At 41.2% G+C, this 17,035-nt stretch overlaps 1 protein-coding gene across 1 annotated transcript; it reads right to left on the bottom strand.

Moving 5' to 3' along the window:
* Positions 1-14,303: 14,303 nt before the first annotated feature.
* Positions 14,304-14,738, bottom strand: LOC149185234 (uncharacterized). Its single transcript, XM_089415594.1, has one exon. It carries the CDS (start codon positions 14,736-14,738, stop codon positions 14,304-14,306), a length of 435 nt encoding a protein of 144 aa, XP_089271720.1.
* Between the last annotated feature and the right edge of the window lie 2,297 nt (positions 14,739-17,035).

Raw genomic sequence — 17,035 nt, 5'->3', positions numbered from 1 at the left:
GAGGAAAAACCCTTTGAAATCTTTCTTATAGAATCTTTATTGAGAAGTTACAAGACCCAAACATTGACTCAGAAATGCCTTCAACATCAAAATGACAAACCTTTCGAAATGTATCCAAACACTTAATCTCCTTCTGCAACTTCACACTGTAGAGTTGTACCAATGTCATTATTGTCAACAAAAGTGTTGAGATCAGCTTCCCTTAGACTCCTTCCACCTTCGCTTTCCATGCAAATTAAACACCCATGAAGCAGCTCCTTGAGTTGAGCTTGATTCACTTCATTATATGCCAAAATATGTACTGTCCAAGAGGAGCAAAAATATTACAGTCATCTTTAGATTATGAAGGCATGTGCGAAAAAAAATAAGACTCGACATTTCTCATTGGGGAGTCTCTATCATTTATATTGGATTCATACATACAAAACCATGGGTCATTACCATGGTTCTCTCAATACCATCTATCTAATACCATGGCCCATTTGCAACTCACTGTGGTCCCTTTCTTAAATGCGGGTCAACCACTTAAAATTATTAATACGGGCTTTATTGAGTCTTTAACTAACTATAACTATGACTCGACCCTATTACATAAATAAACGGGTTAGGGTTGGACCCTAACATGCCCTCCCCCATCAAAAGCAGCCTTGTCCTCAAGGCTGAAGTTGTGGAAACTGCTAAAGAATAATGGTTGGTTCCCAGGTCGCATCTTCTGGAGATGTGTCTTTCTAGTTGACGCGGACTTCCTTGATCGTGCGGTCGCGCAAATGTCGTTCTCACGTATCAAGGACTTTTTCGAGTTGGAGCTAGAGTGAACCTTCTTCATCCAATTCAGGTAGACTGGTTTAAATTCTGCAATTTTTCCCCACCACTTTCTTGAGGCATGATACACGGAAGACTGGATGGATTTTTGAAGTTGGTGGCAAGGGCAACTTGTAGGCTACTACTCCAATGCATATACGTATTTTATAAGGTCCGTAGAATTTTGGAGCTAATTTTTTGCGGCCCTTTTCTTTGAGCAATGTTTGCTTATATGGTTGCAGCCACAGGAATACCTGATCCCCTTCTTGAAATGTGTGCTTTGAACGATGTTGGTCTTCCTATTGCTTCATTCAATTCTGAGCTTGATGGAGATTATCTTTGAGACGGGCTATCATGGTTGCACGGTTTTGTAGGAGTTGATCCACTGGTTTCACCTTGGAGCATTGAGGGATATAAGAAATAGGTGAAGGTGGGAGTTGGCCATACACTGCTTCATATGGAGTCATCTTGGTGGTTGCATGATAGTTAGTATTATACCACCATTCAGCTAAAGGTAGCCACTGTACCCATTGATGTTGCTTTTCTAGATTGAAGCACCTTAGGTATGTCTCCAAACATTTTTTGACTGCTTCAGTTTGACCATCAGTTTGGGGATGATAGGAAGTACTTAGTTGGATTTGGGTACCTTGTAGCTTGAAAAGTTGTTGCCAAAAGTTACTGGTGAAAGCCGGATCACGATTAGACACAATGGAAGTGGGCATGCCATGCAATTTGAATATCTGGTCCATGAAAGATTGAGCCACCAAAGTGGGGGTAAATGGGTGGGGTAGAGAGAAAAAATGAGCATATTTAGAAAGTCTGTCCACAACCACCATGATGACTGATTTGTTGTCTGACTTCGGGATACTAGTAATCAAATCCATAGAAACATCTGTCCAAATGGAGGTAGCGATTGGCAATGGTTGTAAGGTGCCTGGTAACTTGATTGTTTCACCTTTGTGGCATTGACTCACCTCACATTCAGCTACAAAAGTAAGAATGTCAGATTTCATGCCTATCCAAAAGGAAGAACGACGAGTGCGAGCATAAGTCTTCTAAAATCCTGCATGGCCTACAGTGGGAGATGAGTGCATCTCTGCCAAAACGCCCATTTTGAGGGTGGATGTCGGCAATATAACTACTCTATCTGTGTAGCGAAGAATCTCATACTTCCAGGAGTAGCCAACTGAGGAATTAGGATCTTCTCTCAAGTTATTAATGAGTTGGCAGAGAGAGGGGTGTGAAAACCATTCCTTGCAGGCTTCTTCAATCCAATCTGGTATGGGAAGAGAGATTGATAGCAGGGTGCTTTCATCTTCAAATTGGTGTGATAAATCATCCGCTACCAATCATAATCATATCCCAACATTTTGGCCAGCCATTTATTTTGCTGGGACGAGGATAGACGTTGCTCCAAAAAATATTTGAGCCTTTAATGGTTTGTATGGATTTGGAAATGCCACCCCAATAAGTATGGTTGCCAGGTATCTACTACATGTAAGATGGCCATCATCTCCTTCTCATAGGTAGGTTGTCCCATATGTTTCTCACTCAATTGTTGGCTCGTGAAAGCTAAGGGTCGACCTTCCTACACTAAGGCAACACCAATACTAGTACCTGAAGAATCACATTCAATCACAAAATATTTGGTGAAGTCGGGTAGTGCCAATACGGGAGTGGAACACATGGCCTGTTTGAGAGTCATAAACGCTTGTTTTGTTGCATCAGTCCAGAGGAATGAATTTTTCTTGAGAAGGTTAGTGAGGGGTCTATCAATGCGACCATAATTGTGAACAAATTTGTGATAGTAGCCCGTGAGACCCAAGAATCCCCTCAAACTCTTCAAGGTTTTTGGTTGGGGCCAATCTTGCAAAATTCAACATGAATGTGCCAAAGTTGAACTCTGCCATGAGTTCTAGAATTTTTTGTCACTTATGAAAGGTAGGAAGTGTGATGTTGTTCAACCCTTGAAGGGCTTGTACTATCAGTAGAAATATCTCCATCATGATATCATTATTGTAGGTAGTAGTGGTGATGTTAAAGCTATGGTCACACTGAGACAAGAAGCAACTGTGAGCCTGACCTCTTCACAAGGATGTTCCTGAAACTTAGGTTGTATTAACACAAGCATGGATGGCTTGAGGGACCAACTGAGTTTCTTCCATTCTTGTTGCCCCAGCTTGGACATACATGTGTCTAATTCCTCCAACTTACAAAGGTCCATCGTTGACTTCATTCATTGTATCTCACACCCAAGTACGAAGAGATTAGCCCCTCTTCTATGTCTTTCCTTCACTTCACATAGGCGATTCTGCTACAGAATGGCATAAACTCTTTTCAAGAAACGTTTTCTGCCTTGACCATTATTTTGGTCTAAGGAAGTATTGGTGCGTAAAGGACCATATATTCTCACTAGTTCATCAAAAACTTTCTGGGTTTTTTTCCAAAGTCTCCTCAAGAACCTCCATATTTTCACATACCAAAGTAGGAAAATGTGTAGGAATACATGCTTCCTAAATATTTCACTTCGACCAATTTGGCCCAAAGATAATTGGAGCTATAATGATTTTTCCCACTTTTTTTTTTATAACACAAAAATTTACCCTTCAAACTAAATGTACCTAGTGATCTCTTTTGTTTTGTTAGTGAAACGTCGTTGTGGTCTTGCATTGGTCCAGATAGTTGCTCCCTAAAGCAGCATTTCACCACCCCTGAGATCCATTCTGTAATGTCTCTCCCTTAATAATGAATAATAAATAATAATAAATAATAAATCCCTTAATAATAATAATAATAAGAAATAATAAATAATATTATATATATATATATATATATATATATATATATATATATATATACAAGAAAACAAATAATAAAGAATGAATAAAAAAAACTATAATAAAAATAGTAAATAACCATACTCAAGCTCTAAATAAAAATAAATAGAAATAAAACAAGAAAACAGTAAAAAAATCAGTAAAGCTATCAAAAAAGCAAGAAAGCAAAAAAAAAGTTGCATGTAGACACATGGAGTGTGTGCATGTGGTTCCCCTTCCAATGTTTGCTCTATTTATTAGATGGTGAGGAGGATGGGAGGCAGTCCATCATTCCAAGATTCTATCATTCATTCTCTTTGGAGAATAGTGTTCTAAGACAGAGGAGTCACTGGCAGTAGTACGTTGATTGAGGGCTCGGGGGTGGACAGTTGTAGCAAGTCTTTACGCAATTGAGCGTACGGTTGGGTGGAGAGTCGTCCCCAAAACCTTGTTGCAGTAAGTAGACTTCAACCACAGGTAAGTGCTACTCATAGTTTGAACTTGATGTTAATTAGTTGATTAATTACATGTTTATTTTGGGTTGTTACATATGGTATTAGAGCAGGTTCAACTCTTAGGGCCTATAGACATTTTAATGTAGAAAACTTCGATCTAAATATTTTTTTTTCCAAAAGATGTATGAAAGCTAGAGAAAATATCAGTTGAAAAGTGATAGGATGTTGGATGGGGAACATGCAAATTTTATTTTTGCCTATTAGGTAAATCACTTTATCACAATGCTAAAAGTTATGTAGTAATCTCGGTGACTTATAATCTTCACGTATCCGTTGAGAGTATGCATGGATTGTATTTGGAGAATGTAGAACACAGTAGAATTGTAATTATGGCATAAAGTTGATCCTGTAGTTTTGTTTATATGGTTTTCTTTGTATCTTCTATTAGAATTAGCTATTTGTCAAAGATTTCTTCTATTGGAAATTAGTTATTTCACTAGATTGTATATTTGAAGTTAAACCCTGATAATAAGCGGCCAAAATATTGGCTACAGGGAAAAAAAACATTTCCATTATATAAATGGAAAATGGACAAACCGCAAGGGGTTAATTTAACACAAATGATTTGGAAGTGTGAAGGCACTTAATGAGGCATTTGCGTTATGCAAGAAGAAGCTCGAGGGATGTTACAAAATGTGGATTTATACTAACGGTTGACGGCGTCCTAACTGTTGGGTTTTTAGCATGAGCTTTTGCATACAGAAAGTATATTCATTTTAAATTTTTTAGCGGGATATGTTAGCATTCACACTTAAGAATTTCCACCTTTAAATATCTTCCCATCCCATTTAGTCTGTATGATTTTGTATGATTGGTTGCATCTCTACCAGATCTGTATAGTTTTTTTTTTTTTTTTTTTTCACAGAAATGGTTATGGATTATATTAACTAATTGGTCTAAATGCCAGATTTCATATTACAATGAGAGGGAGCAAGACCCAAATAGTTTCGACCACCTGAAGTGCTATGGAGCTTGTGTTCCGCTTCCAGCTCTTTTTGGTTATAGCTATGGAATCGATTTATGTGATTTTCCCAAGCTTATAAATACAAAAAACTATTTTAGTAGCAAGCAATAAAACATATCAGCTGACTGATTATGGAATTGGATCCCATGTTTCGTCCCCGTCTCTTATCATTTCCCTGGCAGAGAGAAGAGAAGCTTTATTAGCTTCAAGATTTGCTTTTTTGTTGTTGTCTCCCAAAACATGGAAGTATTTCAGGTTTTGGAACAGTTTCCCCAAACTTCTGATTCTAGATATCAACCTTGCCAATCTTAAGTCCCGAGGGGATGAGTTGGTCACCATGATTTTTATTATCACTTAAGAATCCCCAAAAATGTTTGCCTCCTTGATTTCCAAATTCAAGAGCAAATTGAGACCTTGGAAGAGGGCCAATGCCTCAGCTTGAATGCTGGAGTTGATCCCCAGACCCCAAGCAAAGCTGTGGGTCGATATGCCTTCAGTGTTTTTTACAGTTCCTCCTGCCCCAGCCTTGCCATGATTTCCTTTTGCTGCCTCGTCAAAGAAGAGAGAGTGTACCTTTTGATTGGAGATCCAGTCTTGAAAGTCTTCCTTATTTTTTCCCTTTATTTGCCATTCCTTGGGAGAGGAGATATTTCTGATGGCTTGGTGAAATTGCAGATTTAAGGAGCCCCCCCAAATAGTATCTAACTGATTGAGATTTGAATCATCTTTTTGATCTCCCAATCATTCTTTTAACCGAAACTTTATTTTAGCCGCTACCACCTTAACATCATGCTGAGTGATTCTAAAAATTCTACTGTTTCGCTCTAGCCAGATCTGCCAGCAGCAAATTTTAAGAAGGGAAGACCAAAACGCTTTAATCACTTTGTTTTTGGGAGGAGGACCAGGGTAACTGTTCTGCCAATTAGCAAAAAGATCAGTTATGGAGACGGGGAGAAAAAAATAGGGGTTCCAATGATCCATCAGCTCTCTCCAGACTTGCACAACAAAATTACAGTTTAAGATGAGATGCGTGGCACATTCCACATTCTCTCTGCACAGGGAACACCTGGACAGGCCATAGAATCCACGCCTCTGCAGTTTGTCATCAGCGAGGATTTTCCTATGGCATAGGAGCCAACAGAACATGTCGATTTTGGGCAGAGAGGAAATGCGCTAGACTGCCTTCCACGGAGTCGAGTCAAGAGGGACATTCGGTCTCAAAGCGAGATTAGCGTAGCCTTGGGCTACTAAGTAACCTGCAGATAGTGTACCCCAGCCACGCGAGTCTTTTCTGCGAATATGCGAGGGGGAAATTCCATTCAGCATAGCGCTGAGGTAGTTGGAATCATGTAGAAGATCCGGAGGTAAATCATTTAAACTCCAGCCAGCCCAACGTGTCCCAGCCCACATGGATATACCCCACAGCGTGGATCTTCCTGAAGTAGTCAACCAATCTCGTAGTGCCTTTACGGAGGGGCAATCACCAATCGGGTCTCGATCCATGATGAAATCGGTCCAAATGTTAATTTTCTTCCCATTTCCAGGAATCTAGTAAGCCTTGGAGCGGATCAAGGGGGCGGCTTTGGAGCAGAGTCTAACAAATGGAGAGACACCTTGGGGGAGAGGCCCATCTAGGCATCTGACTCTCTCGCCTGTTAGCGCTTGAAATTTCACCTCAGGCTGAGAAAGGTAAACCTCAAGGCAACATCAAACCACTTAGCCTCGTAGTTAGCCCTACGGGGCAGGAGAGGGCTCTCTCCGGTCTATCTCGGTAAAATCTTCAATGGATGAGATGACCAATAGGGTAACACTGATTTTAGGCTAGTAAACTGATCAAAAAGGTTGATTTGGGGTTTTTAGGGTTTTCGGTGGCAAATTTGAGGGGATGGCAATTTTGGGTGCGGGGATTGGACACAGTTTCTGCAGGGGGTTCTTTGGGGCGAGGTAGGATACAGTATTGATGCCTTAGATTAAGGTGGATGGTCAGGAATGACAGGTGAGGAGCTAAGGAGAGCAAACAATAACTTTGAATTCTCCTTAAACAGTAGAAAAAATTGAAATTAAACAAACTTAAAAGCAGAGCATGACAGACATGAATTCTTACTTTAACACTTCGTTTGCTTAAGGTGCAGAAGGAAAAGAAAGGAAATGATTCACATAACACACTTACAGGTACATAGAGAAACACACCATCAATACATGTAACCACAAGAATCCCAAAGAGGACTGCAAAACCCTGGTCTTCCTTAGCCAAAAATTGCAGAGATACAGTGAATAATACAATGATAGCTTCTCCCTCAAGAGTCCAACCATGAAAATGAGCAAGAAAGTACATAATATAGATCATCTAACCTCTTTCCTTGCCTCCATGGGTCGAGCTCACTATCGTAGGAGCTGTTTCAACCACTTCTAAACTAAGCACTAAAAACTAGGCAGTCAAAACAACCTGCCTCTATAAGCTAGGAAACCAATTCATTCATTTAATTTTCACCTTTTTCATGAATGAATCTTTTAGAAGAGGTACATAAGAGTAAAAGTGTCAATAAAGTACAACAATTACATCAAATGAGATAAAAATCCACCCTAAAAAGTCAAACAGGGTCAAACTGCGTTTTTCTGAGCTGTACACTGAAATCTGGAGAAGTTTGCCTGACGGGTCGCGCGCCTCTGCCTGACGGGTCGTGCGCCTTTGGGACCACATTAGGGGCACTTCCAGGTGGAAAAATTGAGCAAGATTAGGCTTGTTGGAAAGGTCTGTGAGTCTACTTTCCAACCCAACTGGAATTTCTGAATTTGGTGGTCATTTGCCCCTCCAAAATTGCAATCTCCCAAGACTGCTTTCTGCAACTCAAAAATGTGGCAGAAAGTCAATTTTTGCTTGTTTTTTGACTTTCTGGAGGCCCAAAACTTCATAAAATCTCAAGTCCATTAATGAGCATATGTAACTTCTCATGAAAAATCTGGAAATGCTGAGTTTTTGCAAAATGGAGTTGCCGGGATGAAGGGTCGCGCGGGGGGTGAGACCCGTTAATGGACAAAAACCTGTAAATTGCCTGAAAAATCAAAATTGACCCAAAATTTCTTGGGATTTGTGCTGTGATTGGGCTATTTAGTGCCTTGGTCCTTTAGTGAAGCCTCAGCCAAGATATGGAGGGGATCGGGCCTCTTTCTCCTTTTTTGTGCCTTGGCCAATCGCCTTTGGAACATTTTCATCTTTGCCTTGCACACATGCATTCTTGCCCAATAATGGTTCTTCATGTTCCTCAGCAATTTCTTCTCTTGGTTGGCCTTAGCCAATAGCCTCTCCAAGTGTGCATTTACCCGGATGAGCATGGACTCTCGGTCAGCGGGCAATAGATCACCGGGTCTTCTCCGGTTCAAAATGCGGTCACTACGAATCCTCCACAGCTCATCAAGTGCTTGCTCATCCTCCAACTGTTTGTTGCGCTGCTCAAGGTATGTGATGGTCCATTGTGCCCCCTCTAATCTCCTCTGCAAGGCATCATTTTCAGCTCTAAGGTGCTGAATGATCTCCTTTGCCTCTCGGCTAGGAGAGCTGACATCAAGATCAATAAGCTCTATATCTGGAACACCTGATGGTCCCTCATCAATCTTGGGCTGTTTGCCCCTCCCTGGTACCTGTGCTGCTGAAGAAAGCGAGGCCCCTTCCACCTGATGTGGAGATAACACTCGCTGAGCCGATGAAGAAGGCGAGACCCCTTCCACATGCTGTGGAGAAAGTACTCGCCGAGCTGCTGCAAATAAGGCCCTCTGGCCTCTCTGATAAGTAACCACAGGTGAGGAGCTGACATGTCTGGTGACGGGGATGTCATGCTGCTGTGATGGTCCTCCCTCCTCATGAACAACCTCAGGATGTGGCGGTGATGGTGCTGTGAAAAGCTCACGAGAGATGAACTCCTCCCATGAGATGCCCTGCTGAGCCAACTGATGTAATACCACTAGCTGAATCAAACCATAATGGTAAAGGCTCCTGTACTGTTGTGTCGGGCTCTTCCTCTGCATCATGGACACCATCTTCTCAATGTTCTGATAGAAGAAAACAGGGATGTTCATCATCCTCACTCGGGTGAAGTGCATCAAGAGGCGAATATGGTATGAATATACCTGTGAAAATCTCCCCTCACAAGTAAAATAGAGCATGATGAGCCGTATGATGGGAGCATACTCACTCCTGAGAAATCTAAAGGGAAACACTCCTGTCAAGTGTCTCATGAGTGCTGGTCTAACGAAAGGCTCAAAATGAACACTGTCCAGCACCTTGCGCTTATTCCACACCTCTCCAACATTAGGTATCCCTGTGGCCTGTGCAATCACCTCAGGTGTCAATGTAAAGTCTACCCCGGCAAGGTTGACATGTCCATCATGCAAGTGTAAGATAAACAGGTGAGCCAACTCTCTGTGGTGCTGAATCCGAGAGATCCTCTCACAAAACTCATAGCAGGACATGTACTGGAAGCATGAGACTGCCATAGGACAAGCTTGTAAATCTGTCAAAGAGGTGGGCTCCTCTCGCCTATGATGACCACCCCTTTCCACCCTTATGAGGCCTCCTCTGTATCTCAATCTCTGAAGCTGATGCCTGGTCATCACTCTGCTCATAGGTTTCGGTTTCTGACATTGTTTAAGGAGCAGAGTGGCCAAAATGTACTGTTGTTTCTGCTTTTGTAAAATGTTGATTTGTATGCTGTTTCAAGGGGGACAAGGAGCATGAAGGGAATGTTAGGGGAGGGACACTTTTAAAGGGAAAATGGGAATAAATATAACACAGGGATTTAAGGAAAAAACATTGCCAAAAATCATTGCACATGCATCATCATATACATTGTTTACATGAGTAATGAGAGGTAGGGTTAGGGCTTTAATTTTTCATTTTTTAGGGAAGAGGGGTAGGGTTTGGATTTTTCTTTACAAATTTAAAAGGGAAATTTATATAGAAGGATAAGGAAAATGACATGGGAAATGGGGAAAATGATTACAAGGGGAATACCCTTCAAACAGCATAAAACCCTAGGCAAATTTTACAAATTTAATATGCAGCAACATGGAGCTTTTATCTTGCACAATGAGAACTTTCAACATGAATTCATGATGACTTCGACCATAACAAGCAACGATTTTTTAAGTTGGAGGGCCTACCTCAGGCAAATTTAGCGATTTGTTAGCTCCTTGGAGGAATTTGCAGGCGAGTTTGAAAGGAGGACGCTGACGGGTCGCGCGCCTCACCCAACGGGTCGCGCGCCTCTGACGAGTCGCGCCCGTTGAAAAAATACACTGCCGGAATGCTGCTGACGGGTCGCGCCCGTTGAAAAAATACACTGCCGGAACGCTGTTGATGGGTCGCGTGCCTCTGACGGGTCGCGCACCTGGTCTGACATGTCGCGCGCCTGTCCAGCTCCCAAATTCACTCAATCTTTTGCTCAATCGCTCTTGCAAACAACTTGGATGCACAATGAGGGTCGATGGAGGGAGATTGGGCTTTTATAGTTTTGATTTGAAATAATTTCATGCTAAAACCCACTTTATAATGTTTCTCTTTGACACTTTATAAAATTGACCATTTTGGTTTCCTTTATCCTGAAATTGACTCATTTAATGCTTTTGCTTGATATCTTTTGCAGGGACATCATCTGAGGGATCTTGGCAAGGGAGCCAGGGTTTCATACTGTCCTTGGAAGCTTTTTGAAATTTCATCACTTTTTACAAAAATGTGAAAAATGACCTTGGCTTTAAAAACAAAGTTTTTAAATCCAAGGTGAAAATTTGCTGTACAAGATAGAAGTTTGCGAAGAAACACTTTGAAAAACATCCCTCTGGCTTGCTGGGCACCATTTGACTTTCAGAGACATGACTTTGTAAACCATCTTGACCAAAACCCTAAACCTAGTAATTTGACCTCAAGACAAGACAAGACAAGCTTGAAAGTGACTAAGGACTGAAATGACTTTGATCCAGCAATGCCAAGAGGGGGACAAAGACACCAGCTCCTCCATCAGGGTTATGGCATGCCTAATGGGATGCAAAAATTGACACTGATGAGACACCTACTTATGCAAATGCAAAGAGCTTTGATCGCTGATGGAGGGCAACAAGACCGACTCTAACATCGCCTTTGAAATATTTCCTCCATAGCGCTAATTGGGCCCAGCCAGGCTTGGGTGCAATAATTTTCCAGAGAAGCTTGGCTCCCATGGTAATGTTCTGTAGGGAAAGGTTCTTGAAATTTAATCCTCCCTCCATCTGAGGCTTGAGGACAGTCTCCCAATTAACAAGAGGGATTTTCCTCTCATTTTGTTTGCCTCCCTTCCAAAAGAAATTTCGAATGTGCTGGTCCATTTTATGAAGAATGCCAATTGGAGTAAGGAGTACTGAGAACTGAAATAAGGGGAGACTACAGAGCACAGCTTTGATGAGGACTGACTTGCCCGCAATATTAAGCCAGTTGAATCCCCATGCCTGGAGTTTGTTCTTGAATTTTTCTACTTGAGGGAGCCAATCCCTGCTATAGGCTCGCTTGAGAAAGATAGGGAGCCCAAGATATTTAAACGAGGTCCAAGCTGAAGAGGCTGCGAATCCAAAGCATCTGGCAATGGAACTAAGCAAGATGGGCGTAATGTTCCAACAGTAAATGTGGCACTTCCCCTTGTTGAGACTACTTCCCGACGCCATACAAAACTCATCAAGAGCTTCTTTGAATCTGTTGGCCGAATGGATCGAAGCAGCCCCAAGCAGCAGAGTATCGTCTGCAAAAAGGGCATGGTTGATGCTTTTGACTCCCCTTGCAATGCAAATCCCTGAAATCTCCTGCTCTTGCATTTTTTTATTTAGATGGAAACTGAGAACGGAGGCTTGAAGAACAAACAGAAGAGGAGACAGAGGACAACCCTGCCTTAGTCCTCTTGAGGCTTTGAAAAAACCAGCAGCTCTGCCATTAACTAGAGGAGCAATCCATGGCTCCGAGATGCAGGCCCGAATCCAGTTTATAAAGTTCTCCCCAAATCCAAACTTTTGCAAAACATTCAAGAGAAAATTATGTCTAACACGATCAAAAGCATTTGCTAAGTCCAGTTTGATAGCCATACCTTTTTCCTTGCGCTGCTGGCTTGAAAGGATTGCCTCTTGAACTAAAATGAAGTTGTCCACTAGCTGTCTACCATGAATGAAGCCCCCTTGATTCTCTGGAATGATTTTAGGGAGAAGATATTTCAGCCTGTTAGCTATTACTTTGGTGATCAATTTGTAGCCAGTGTTGCAAAGAGAGATGGGATGAAATCTGTTGAAGGATTTGGCGCCTTTCTCCTTGGGGATGAGTGCAAGGAACGCAGAGTTTGTGCTTCCTCCAATTTTTTGATAGGCTTGGGATTTTTGGACCATTTTATAGAGATCTTTTTCCACAATGTGCCAGCATGTTTTGAAGAAATCTAGCAGAGAATCCATCAGGACCTGGGGCTTTATCTGGGTCCATGGCAAATAGAGCATTTTTTACCTCAGCCTTGGTGACTTTAGCTTTTAGCTGGCGGTTCATCTCAGCAGAGATAGAAGGGGGAACCCAGTCCAGAAGACAAGAATTCTTAGTCGTATTCACATCCTCGTTGTATAGATTTTTGAAATGGAGAAAGGTTTCTCATTTGATGCTTGCAAATTCCTTGTGATTGGTAGTTTCTTCTTTGATTTCAGCTATGGAGTTGAAGCATTTTCTGGCTTGAGCTTGCTTGTGGAAGAATGAAGAATTTCTATCTCCTGCTTTGAGCCAAAGGCAGCGAGATTGTTGTTGGAGTTGGACCTCCTTATCAAGGATTTCTCTAGATACATATGCCTCTTCCGAAAGAAAATGATTGGCATCTAGCTAACTTTGGAGATTTTTCCTTTTAGCTTCTGGATTAGGAAGGGTTTTGGCCTAGCACTTTAGGGCAGATTTCGTTCTTCTGAGTTTTTCTTCCCACATGTAGAATGGAGATCTGTTGACTGGCTGGGACCAAATTTCCTTGACTATCTGCAAAAAATTGGGTTCCTTGATCTAGAGAGGGCTAAACTTGAAGGGGATGGGGCCAAGATCGGTATGAGCCCGGAGTTCAAGCTTGATAGGATTGTGATCAAAGGTGCTGCAAGAAAGGATTTGCATACTAGCGTCTAGTCCAAGCAAAAGGAAGGAACTTTGAACAAAGAATCTATCCAGCCTTGCTGCAATGTGTCCAGGGCCTACTCTTTTATTTGACCACAGGAGGTCCTCTGCCCATTCCCTTGCCGGATCTCGCACAATGCAGCCTCCTCACTTTTCTAAAGTGTGCAGCGTGAGATTTAGGTCTCCTACAATAATGAAATTATCTAGATTACCCAGATCTTCTTGGCTTCTTATTGAGTCCCAACAGGCCTTTTTTTCTCCAGCATTGACCGGCACATAAACATTGAAGAGACAAAAAGTTTCTTTAGTAACGAGATGCTGCATTTTTAGCATCAGATAGTGAGTATTTGAAGTCTCAGACACTAACAAAAACCTACTATCATTCCAAAGAGTACCCAACCCTCCAGAGGCTCCTCGGGTTGAGACAGCTATTGCTTTACTTTTATTCCAGAGTTTTTTGCTTGTTTGGAGGAAATCTGAATCCTCCATCTTAGTCTCCTAGAGAAGGAATATTTCCGGGGCTTCTATTCTTATTTAGTTTCTTATGGCCTCTTCTTTAATTTTTCTCCCCATACCCCTACAATTCCAGGAGACTATTTTCATTATTTACCTTTGCTCTGTTGGGCTCCCTTGGAGCCTTGATACTGGTTTCTTGCCATCTTCGGCTTTTTTGCTAACAACCTCTCCAGAGTTGGTTGGCTGCCCTGTAACTTATCCTTGTACATTTCTTGCTCTCTTTTCTCCCTATCTATTTTACACCCTCTTGTGGATCTCCTTACAGAGGTTTGGGAGTCACCTATTTCTCCTTCCTCCTCCGAGTCTTCCAACTCTTGGTCCTCTTCCTCAACTTCGACAGGGGTTCCTTTTGAGCTTTCTGCAACACTTGCATCCTTGGAAGAGATAGGTAGACTACCTTTTTCTGGAGACACTGCTTTTTGGTCCACGACCTCCTAGGTGTCCTCTGGCTACGAGCTAAGAGGATCGAACTTATTTTCTAGAGCAGGCTTGGGCGGGATCTACTGAGCAGAGGCCTGGTGAGTACCTTTGACAATAGTGCCTCCCGAATTCTATGTCTTGAAAGAAGTTTTGGAACGCTTGAATTGATTCCAGCCGTCCTCCTTCCCCTGCACAGCTTCATTGTTGGTCGGGCAGCCTCTGGCGAAGTGTCCATAAACATGGCATTTCCGGCATTTGAAGGGCAGCTGCTCATAGTCCAGTTTCTGCACATGTGTCCAGCTTCCGACATTGATTTTGATGGCCTCTGGCAGCCCCACCTCCAAATCTACTTCCACACAGATCCTGGTGCAATCATATTGATCCTTATTATTCACTCGGTCTATAAATTTCCCCAGGGCATTTCCAAGGTGCATCAAATAATCCCAATTCCAGCAATGAACTGGGAGATTTGGAAGCCTAACCCACACCAGGACTGCTTTGGGTACATCTACTGCTGGATCAAAGTCCGGAGTCCATTTATTTAGGTACAAACCCTGAGGGCCCATGAAGTAGGGGCCATTTTGGAAGATCAGATCTTTGTCATCCTTTGAAGTGAATTCGAAGAGGAAGAATCCTCTCCCCAGAAAGTAAGAGGTAACACTTTCTTTGATCAACGGCGCCCAGTTTCTGTTGACCCAGCTCTCAGTGGTTTTGGGGGATGGCCATAGCCCAGTGAACTGGCCGATGAGAGCTCGCTCGGTCAAAGACAATGCAACCTGGATCAGGGTTTCAGGAGGAAGGGAGATCTCAGGAATATCATCCAATTATTTTACGAATTTCGCAGCTTCAAAATTCTTCTTCTTTGGGAGCCTTGCCAAAATCCGATTAAAGGCCTCAGCAGACGAGATCGGCGGCGGAGGAGGTGGGAGAGGTGCGTGGGGAGAGCGCAACACCTCCATGGGCGCGAGCCCTAGAGCACAGACTTGTCAAAGCGATCGCAGAAGGGAAGCGCAGCTCTCAGGCAGCAGCGCAGCGAGTATTCTACCAAATCTGTATAGTTGGTCCAATTGTAGCCAATGCTTTTTTATGTGTGTTTCAATTTTGTCTCTTTTTTTTTAATGTGGAAGTTCAATTAGATTCCCAGGTTGATTTGGAATGTTTTAATTTTTGTTTTCACATAATGAGTAAATTTTTAATTTTATGAATGGCTTTATTGAAGGGAGTTATTTTTATGAGTGGCTTTCTTAAAGGGAGTTATTTCCAATTATAATTGTATTTATCTTTGTCTTTATGTTGTATTTTAATTTTATTTTGTTGATCATGTAAGGAATAAGTACACAATATTATTATAAGAATCCAGGACTGTGAGTTGTGTGCGTAGCGATTTGACTGCTAAGTCTACGAAGGCATACATACTCTACCCCCCTCTGGTTTTGAACCTGTGACCTCTTAGGAGGAAACACATGCTCTTAACCATTAGGCCCACTCAAGCTATATATTGTAAGTGTTTCTCTTCCAAATTATGATTAAAATAACATGCACAGTACTAAGCATACATAAAAGAGATATTCGAGAACAGCTGATATACACCTTGCATTATTTTAAAAGTGCACACACCACTGAAAGTATACAGTCCAGCAATAGTATGATTTCTAAAGTTCGAAATGATGACTGCTTATCAATTTATCAAAATTTCCATTGATGTATTGCTTACTTAGCTAAGACAGATACTTTTATGGACCATCTAAAAGCATGTTTTATTGTTTAACCTTTATAATACATCTAAATCGTACACTATGATTTCAGTTTAGTTTAATTAACTGTTATGATGTTGAGTATAATGTTACATGAGGTTTCATGATTCAAGGTTAATTGCATATATTGGATAAAGTTGTCTAAGGAGAAAGGGAAAGGAGAAACTTGCAAATTTTCTAATGATGATAACTAATGATAGCTCATGTGATTATGGCCAACATGGATCAGATAAGTTGTGTGCATAACAACATATATAATAGTTTCCCTCTAATGGGAGAGCCACATTGTAAAGTTTTCCATAGGTGACTAACTATGAATTATGGATAACAAGATGAATGATCAAGCAATTTTATTATGTTGATGTCTTAAAATAGGAAATGATAAGCGGATTACATTTGGTAGCCATCTTAATGAATTTATTTATAGGGTATTACCCAAGTTGGGGAATAGTAACAACATTTCCAAAGTGTATCAATGCTATGTTTTCAAGAGAGGAGGAAAAGAAACCACAATGGCTGGAGGTAAGAAATTAAAGTCAATGAAGTGAATAAGTTTCCATTTTTGAAGCTAGTAGACATGGAATATTAGGAAATTAAGACTAGGAAAAAATAAAAATATATCTATGAATATCAGGTAGGAGGAAATGAAGGGATGTTCTATCAAGAAGAAAGTTCTTTTAAGGGTATTGATGAGTGGACCGAGAAACATGATTGGTAATGGTCATAATGATGATCTACATAGTTTAATAGTTGAAGTATAGAAGGAATGTTGCTAGAAATTTTATAAGGATACCTTGAGAGGGATTGTGTACATATTGGCAAAAGAAGTGAGAGTCAATTAATAGAGGTTGTACTTGACTGATTTGCACTCATTATTTCATGAGTAGGACTTCACATAGAGAAACTTATCAAGTTTTGTTTCCATAGCGTTAAAAGAGGTTATTTCCAAAGAACACCACACATTTAAATTTTTCATGGACAATGATGGTAGTAGTGTTTTCAAACTGTTTCAAAATATAAAATAAAAATACTATTTAATGAGCAAGAATCTCTTGTCCAACTTGAAGAAGGGTGAATTTACAATAAAGCAATCAAGTGGTATTGAGATA

The sequence above is a fragment of the Pinus tabuliformis genome, chromosome 3_2, assembly GCF_031772625.1.
Source record: "Pinus tabuliformis cultivar Carrire ecotype Pingquan chromosome 3_2, CPIR1, whole genome shotgun sequence".
Lineage (NCBI taxonomy): Eukaryota > Viridiplantae > Streptophyta > Pinopsida > Pinales > Pinaceae > Pinus > Pinus tabuliformis.
This window is presented reverse-complemented; position numbering and strand designations above follow the sequence as displayed.

Bases quoted from the DNA above. Each gene is read 5' to 3' on its own strand.
- LOC149185234 (XM_089415594.1), bottom strand. From the start codon at position 14,738: ATGGGCCCTCAGGGTTTGTACCTAAATAAATGGACTCCGGACTTTGAT.